The sequence below is a fragment of the Canariomyces notabilis genome (assembly GCF_033297395.1).
Source record: "Canariomyces notabilis strain CBS 508.74 unplaced genomic scaffold N656scaffold_16, whole genome shotgun sequence".
NCBI classification, from domain to species: domain Eukaryota; kingdom Fungi; phylum Ascomycota; class Sordariomycetes; order Sordariales; family Chaetomiaceae; genus Canariomyces; species Canariomyces notabilis.
In genome coordinates, this window is record NW_027041838.1 from 1 (window position 1) to 8243 (window position 8243).

General features: G+C 53.3%; 2 protein-coding genes across 2 annotated transcripts; both read left to right on the plus strand.

Moving 5' to 3' along the window:
- The first annotated feature begins 3053 nt into the window (after positions 1–3053).
- N656DRAFT_165978 (uncharacterized protein) lies at positions 3054–3831 on the plus strand. The gene has a single exon (XM_064808723.1). The coding sequence runs from the start codon at positions 3327–3329 to the stop codon at positions 3753–3755; it is 429 nt and encodes a 142-aa protein (XP_064668591.1). The 5' UTR covers positions 3054–3326; the 3' UTR covers positions 3756–3831.
- Positions 3832–5738: 1907 nt separating this feature from the next.
- On the plus strand, positions 5739–7458 carry N656DRAFT_780808 (alpha/beta-hydrolase). Its single transcript, XM_064815451.1, has one exon. It carries the CDS (start codon positions 5945–5947, stop codon positions 7118–7120), a length of 1176 nt encoding a protein of 391 aa, XP_064668592.1. The 5' UTR covers positions 5739–5944; the 3' UTR covers positions 7121–7458.
- The last annotated feature ends 785 nt before the right edge of the window (positions 7459–8243 follow it).

The window sequence follows — 8243 nt, forward strand, 5'->3', positions numbered from 1 at the left end:
TTATAGGCGCTTAGTATACATCGGGCATACAATGCGCATATACAGGCGTCGGTCAATTGATTTTAGTATTGAAAAAGGTTGTTAGGTAGAAAGTACAGTACTTCCCCCCTAGGGGTTCTATATAGGGTGCACCCACCTGTTTTGGCCCGCGAGGTTTAGCTGAGACCCCCCGCCACGTAGGTCGAGACCCCCCGGCAGCTGGAAGCTGCACTGCAGCGGGCCAGCAAGCGCATGATTATTGGCAACCAGAGAGGACAACCAGGCTGGACTTTTGGATAGACATACAGAGTACATACGAGTACCATATATAGATTATGTGTGTGAGCACCTTGTGGTGGTATACAGCATGGGAGCAATCTAAGCTGTAATGAGTGTATGTATGTATGTACATAGTATTGTATGAATAATACATGTACCGTACTCTAGTGTAGGTAATTTTAAGTTCAAGCTGATGATGATCACAGAATAGCGACTGGGAACTGGAAGCGCGCTTGGCGGCAAGATCCGGGCTTGTGCCGATTCCGAGTGGATTTCCCCAAAAAAAATTGACGAGCAGCTCGGAATCATCGAAGTGGATCGTCTGTTGGGTGCCCGTGTTTGTGTCGTCGGTGGGCGGGAAGCATCCGGAAACCGGCTCGTCGAGGGAAGCATCCCCATTGATGGAAATCATGGAATACGTAGATTAATTATTACGGGCGCGCCCGTCGGTGCAACGATCATTCATCAGTTGAACAGCTGCACAGTAGCACTTGGAGCGATGCATGCCACCTCTTGGCCTGCATGGTCTGACCAGATCTGCTATGGCTACACAGGCTAAGGTTAACTGTCGACTGATGCACACTACCGAAAGCATCTACAGTAGTGATAGGTCAGGTACGGAGTAGTGTAGTTGATTATTGATTGTCTGTACCACATCAGGACCCTACTTACACTAGACTAGGGGCACACTTTTTCCTCCGACGCATCTACTGTAGGCCATTTGGTTGGAAATTTTGGCAGCAACATCGTGGCCGGACAGGACTGTAGCGAGGAGATCATCATGCAAGTGATATTGTATGCAATTTGAACCGTTAGGTGGTGTGTACAGCAATACATATAATACAGACGCGTACTGCGCACCAGGAAAGAAGTTCTGCAATGGCCCCGGATACGACGCCAGTGATCTCCCAGGTAGTGTAAAGAACCGTCGGGTGCCATGCGAGCTCGAGCGAACACGGAAAGCGAAGGAGCTTGACGGCTCTGACATGGCAGACGTCGAAATTGTGCGCGCGGTGGATACAATCGAGAACTTGGCAAAGGCCAAGAGGAATCCTTATTGCTCCCTTGGTCCCTGCGGCCCATGTCCTGGACGCCCGGGGCCGACAGCCCGGCCAACCGGCACCTGTCCGTCTCGATGGGCAGGCTGGAACCGGGAAGTCACTGGGCACCCCCACACCAACCGTTTCAAAAATCGATGATGCGGGATCTTTTTTTCAACCTTGGGTTCACACAACCGAACAGGAAGCAGCCGACCGACAGGATCATCGGGTCAAAAAGTCCCTAGCGTGCAGGTGCATCCAGCACTACCACAAATACCAATCGGGACTCCTGCATATGGGAGCTCCGTCTAGGTACCCAACCGGAGGACATGGCGAGGAGGCTTCCATGGTCTAGCTGGTGTAGTTCTTCGGCTCCGCACAGCAGAATACCGGATTTACGCATGTATCTAACCTCGTACACCACATTTGTAAAGTGAGAATGGTGCTACGAATGGCTGTTGGGTTCCTGTCCATGCACGTATTGGTATGTTGCTTGTTGCTGCTTTTCTTCCAACCGAAGCGCATTCGTTCCGTGGCTTCCAAGGTTCAGTTTCACAGTTGCTTTTCCTTCCCGGCGGTCGGAACCAGGAAGGAAGAAACTTCGTACCTGGTATGGAGTAACATCGGTTGTCCGTACAGTACACTACTTGTCGACAGATATAAAAATGCAATTCTTAAGCATACGAAGTAAAGCAGCAGGAAGAACTGAAACCTAGGCCTAAGAGACCTGAAATGCAATGGATTATGGCGTACATACATTACAATACGAATACATACTCCATAGTGAGTATAGCGAGCATAGGTACCATAATTACGAAGAGTGTACGCAGTGTACAGTAATGTACAGTACCGTACGTGCCGAGGTTAAGGACAGGGGCCACTGCAGCCACCTGCGGGTTACTCTTGTTTCGGCCTAGAGCTTCACTCCAAAGTCTACCCTAACGCTCACGTCAACGTTAAAACATTTGAGAGTTCTTCGCGTCCACACCACTCATCATGGACCACGACGGAAACGCTAGAGTAACGGTTTATTAGGTATGCCATGAGGCAAAGGTATTGTACCTAAGCAGCAGTCCGGGTTTCTCCGCTCCAATCTCTGCCAGTCTGGTTTCTTTAGGTCATGTCACTGGCCAGTGTAACTTTACGCTAGTTTGTATGTAGATGTATTTTTGCAAAGTGTATTTTACGATACCTGAATTCCACTGCCTCCAACGACACGTTTTTTTTTCGGTGACCGCCAATCTCGCCGTTCTCGGTGGCGCCAACCGAGTGATGCGTGGCTGCAGGGCAAAGCCAGCCATCCGGCACACCGACAAGGGTGAATTTCTTACGAATTTGCTGATTCTGGCAAGGTGGTCCGGAAACGCAGATCCTTAACACGTCGAATTCGGATCATGTATCATGGGGGCAGGACCCCCCGAAACTCGGCACTTTTCAACATAGTCACCTCAGCGCGGCAACAAGTACGAATTTTGTGCTTTGTTTGGGAGCTTTAAGGGGAGAGGAAACGCCTGGCCAACCCGAGATAGGTACAAGTACAACCTAAGTACAGGACCCGAACTCAGGGAAATGAAGATTACACAATCAAGATGCGGCCGTCCGGCGACGCTGCCGTGACCCGATGCAAATAAGCACTAACGTTAACTACAGGCTATCCACATACCTAGACCCGACTCTGTTGAGGAACCTGCTTGCCGCCTGCTTGCTGCCGTCTTTCCGAAGCCGAACACCCCGGGCCATCAGTCCGCTCGCGCTCTTCCTCTCGCGCCAGCAGCCCTCCTTGCAGCTATTCCACCCACTCACAATTGATTGTTCCCCTTCCCGCCCGGCCGGCATCTGGCGCGCCGTGAGAGCCCTGAGATCAAAATATACAGAGTGTTGTCCACTATGTATTTGCCACACAATACATACCTTAGGTAACCCGCTGCCGGGCATGCCTGCTCCAGAGAGGAGGTAGGTAGGTACCGAGGGACGGACATCGGGCCCGCTAACAGTGCCCCGGTTGCATGCGGTACGGGACGGAACTTAATGATCCTGCAATCTCGGCCGCGGCAAGACATCTTTTCTTTTTCCTTCATGTTTTTCTTTCCATCCCTTTTTTACATGTATCATGCACAACAATCGCCCAGCACCACCAACATTACCTGTGCCGACGGAATTACGGACGGGATCGCTGCGGAACTGCGGCGCGACTGGATGATTCTCTGCAGATCCGAGACGGCAGGCACGTCGGCTCGCCCGAATGCCACGCCGTATCCGTTCCACGCGTGTTCGATGGGCTTCCTCCGCGGTTTCAGGACCTTCCCCAATACCGGCGGGCGAAAGAAAGACACGCCTGCCGCTTACGGCGTATCCACTGCTCGTTGTCACCTTCCTCTGGATGAGTTCCGTTGCTACGGTGTAATCACCGGGGATCTGGCAGGAATTCGGTCAGATTTATCGGCAGTACATACATAACTATGTATGTGATGGCGGGAGCCCCCTGGAACATTTCCCTCGTCCTGCCGAGCGGCATCTTCCCTGATTTCGGGCCGAGCCGATCAAGTTGGCTAGGCTGAGGGGAGTCGATGGGCTGAGGCGACCAGACACAGAGGCGAGCTACAGTACACTACATAAGCTCAAGCCTTTGGTGGTTACACCTTGTTCGGCGGACATACAGATGGGCGTATTGCGCACTGAGTGCCACTGCATGCCCATTCCCGCCGGTCAGTGAAGCTCGTGGCGGACTGCGCGGTTTCGGCTGATGTCTTGCTAAACTTCGGCGTGTCGAATTAAGTCTCCGTTGCATCTTTTACTTGTCTACGGATACCTGTCTAGTGATGCGGAAAACCGCCCCTTCAAATCAGACGCTTTCTGCAATTTTCATGGAGAGTTGACTCTGTCGGGCTTAGTCTCGTTGCCTCGTTGTGCATATGGCTACTTGTCTAGCAGATGATCTCGAAATAATTCAGGTTGGGAACACGACTGCATTGCGTGGGAGGTCGCTGTTGCTCGAGTGGGCAGTTACCCCCCCTTTATCAACAGAGTGCAACTTGCACTAAAGCCAAAGACAGGATGGTTCCCAAGCCTTTTCTAACAACTGAAGTGATTACCTCCCGCTTTAGTATCGATGCTCCGAGACAGCTATGGACGCCCACCCCGTTGACAGTTCAGATTTAGCAGCGTCCGTCATGTCGGCAATGTCAGCAGTTCTCTCTCGCTCCGTACAAGGCAGGGAGAGTTGTTCGGATCTTGAGTATGACCCTAGCCTCGGGTCAAGAACTTCGCTAAGTGAAAAGCTTTCTAACGTATTGTGCGCTATCCATCCACCTATGGAGCGATGAGGGCTAGCACAAAGCCCTACAGACGACAGGATGGGATGCGTTGGGTTATACGTCCATGAACAGACGCCGTACGACGCCATCAACACGACCCCTGAATTCTTTCGCCGTCTTATGAATGTCCTACAAGATGCAATACAAGTCCTTTACTGTGCAACGTGTCTTTCCAATGATGCAGGGTAGTGCCCCTCGCAGACGAGTAATGTACCCTGGATTCATAGGCCGTCCTAGCAGACAAAACAGCCGGGTATTGCAGCAACATCTCGGTCATCAACATGAGTATTACCCCTCAGGCTACCTACCAACCTTAGGGCCTATCCATCGTTGATGAAAGACGTTAATCTATCATTGGCGGATATTTCGACAGGAACTCTCGAATGATCCAGATTCGAGAAGGACCTTTTAATCAAGAGACAATCGCATGTCGGCGTCCACAACTAGGGCCCGAAGATAAACCCGACCACGCTGGCCCGGTTGAACGGTTGGCATAGATAGACGAGAGCTTAAAACTCTCCGGGCGTATATGAGCATAACTTCGCTGCATATCATCCATTTACAATGATATCAGACTGTGGATCGCAGGCAGACCAGCCTCCAGCCCTACGCCATCGCAGCCGCATCGGGGTCCGGAAGGCTGGCCAGGAACAGCAGAGCCACCAAGTCCAAGTACCTACTCCATAGATATGTACACAATATGCACGTGTATTTATAATTCCATGTGTATGGCAGTTATGGAATCTGTCTGCAAGATTCCACATAAGGTGTGTTGATTCATTGTGTGCTACTACCTTAGGTAATGTATGGAACTCTGTGTGACCTTAGAAACTGAGGTACTTGTATGTACCTAGGTACACACACGAGTTTCTTCGGCCACATCCGAAATCCGGCAGGAACGGCCAGCTGCACATGGCTCTGCGCCGGGCTCTCTCGGGCAGCAATCCGATTCGCTCAGGGCGGGTCTGGCGCTTGTCGGCTCGGCGGCAGTGGCCTGTGTTACATCGCACCATCAAAATTGGTCTTTTTGTCCGGATACCCGGCTAATGCCGGCACTGCCGATGATTACCGTATTTACAAACTTCCGAGATCCCGCGGCGGATTCCTATCCGATTTCCGAGCCTATCAATCCCGATCCCGATCCCGGTTAGAAGCCGATTCATGTATGTGCTGTACAGTCCCTCATACCGGCACCGAGCATTTGCCAGCGGCATCACGTCGTGCCGCACACGAGGCTAAGTTTACCAATAGCGGCAACGCGGGCACGGCTACGACCAGCGACCACACACCACCAGACTTGGATTTGACGCCAAAGCTCGGCTGCCGAAAAGCATGGCCTCGGTATCGGGGACCGAACTGGAAGCGGATACCGGGGCGTGGGCTTCGGTACCTTGGACGCCCGTCACCGATCGTGACGACTGCAACACCATCATCGGCTGGCGCAAAGCGAACATCCCCTATCTCCCCGCCGGGACGGCCCTCTCCCTCCAAACCCTCGACGTGTGGATTCCCGCCAGCACCACCGTAGCAGCTCCAGATGCATCCATCCTGCCCTGTCCCCCAAACGGGAGCGCGGGCAAGTGGATTATCTACATCCACGGCGGCGCCTGGCGTGACCCGGCCATAGACGCAAGCTCCTTTTCCGCAGCTGCAACCAAGCTCCTCCACTTCCAACACACCTCCACCAACACCCCCATTACCACCAACAACAACAGGAAATCTACCGGCTGCATCGCAGGCCTGGCATCCCTCAACTACCGCCTCTCCCCCCACCCTTCCCACCCGTCAGACGACCCCTCCCGGCAGGCCACCCACCCAGAGCACATCAGCGACGTACTCTCTGCCCTCTCCTTCCTGCAACAGCACCTCTTCCACCCAAACAACAACAACAACAATATGGACGACATGATCCTAGCAGGCCACAGCTGCGGCGCGACGCTGGCCTTTCAAGCCGTCATGGCCCCGTCGCGATGGGGGCTACCTTCGCCACCATCACCACCACGATTATTCACGCGCAGCAGGGTACGCGCCATCGTGGGTCTGAACGGGCTGTACGACCTGGCCGGGGTCGTGCACTCGGACTCGACCTCGACGCCGGCGTGGCTGCGCGAAGCGTACGCCGAGTTCACGCGCGGCGCGTTCGGCGATGATGAGGACGTCTGGCGCGCCGTCTGTCCCGCTACCGCGCAAGGGTGGGTCCCTGAGTGGCTTCGGGGGAATCAAGAAGGAGAAGACGGTGCTGCGGGTGATGCGGGTGGGGATGATGGAGATGGGCAGCAGCCTGAGGCTAAAGCTGCTGAAAAGGTGGTCGTTCTCGTCCAGAGTCGACAGGATTCTCTCGTGCCGTATGACCAGTTGGAAAAGTTGAGGGGGTATCTGCTCGCTGCCGCCGGCCAAGGAGGCCGTTTGCGAGTAGAGGAGTTGCATGCCGGTGGGGAACATGATGACATCTGGCGGGAAGGGGGGAGAATGGCGGAGATTCTTTGGCAGGTTGTAGCTGGGTTGTGATGTTTGTTGTTCAATCTTTACCAAGGATGGGGGATGGCAAGGCGAGAGCTATGGCTTCCTTGACTGGCTTAGGTTGTCTTTGGGGGGTTAATAGACGGATGGGTGCCGGTTCATGGTAGAGGTGACCTTAGAGACCTAGGTACCTATGATTTCCAGCGGGGAAAAGGGACCACCGCGTGTTTGTGCCGGTGCTTGTCAGAAGGAAACTAGATAGGTGGCTGATGCAACAGACACGTCTTGCCGTGTGTTATCACGCCCCTGGATGGGACCATTGGCCAGGCTCCGATAGGGGTAGCGAATATGTAAGTGATGCTGTACCTCTGCCCCTACTAATAAGATGGTCTTGAATCACAATCTCATGGCATGCTTGAAGAGAGACACCGTGGCAGTGCCCCGTTCAATGATTAGGGGCTGGTTGAACGCCATCTCTGAGTATTGAAGCGAGGCATTTGCATTTCGTATACACTTTCTCATGGTGGGATTTCCAGCCGTGGATGGCTAAACGAACCCCTGAGTTGCCCGTCAGCCGTCCACAGCCCCCTTGAGACGAAATTCGAGGCGCCTGAGCAACGTCAAAGTCGGGAGACGCAGGAAAACTGGGCTGAACAGGCCAGTCCTTTGCCCAGTCGGTCTGCAGCGTTGCCTTTGCGTGGCTGAATGTTGAATGTTGTTTGGCTCACCGCTTGGGGGGGTTGCATGAGAGAATCAGAGTCTCAGACGAAGGGACATTGAGAACCGTGGCAAAGTTATGGAATCGCCCAGCTCCTGGTATTGGTACGCCTGATGCCATTGTATTGGCTGAATGGGATGACTTGTAAACTATATCACCCGTTCAGAAGACCGAGTCGGCCTCTGAGGTAGTTGGTTGCTGGTCCATGCAGGCGGTGTCAGGTACTGGAAGTTCCGGTGCCCTGCAGCGATAATCCGTACATACAGTGAGCGTGATTTCGGGAGGAATCGAACCACACATAAGATGGTCACTGCGAATCATCCGCCGTAAGCGACGAGACAATTGCAAACCACGACATTTCAGGAGCCCGAAAGGCAATGCGCTGCCAAGAAACGAGCCAACACATTCCTTCTAGAAAAGCGCCATATTCTTCCATGCAAGGCACACTCAAAT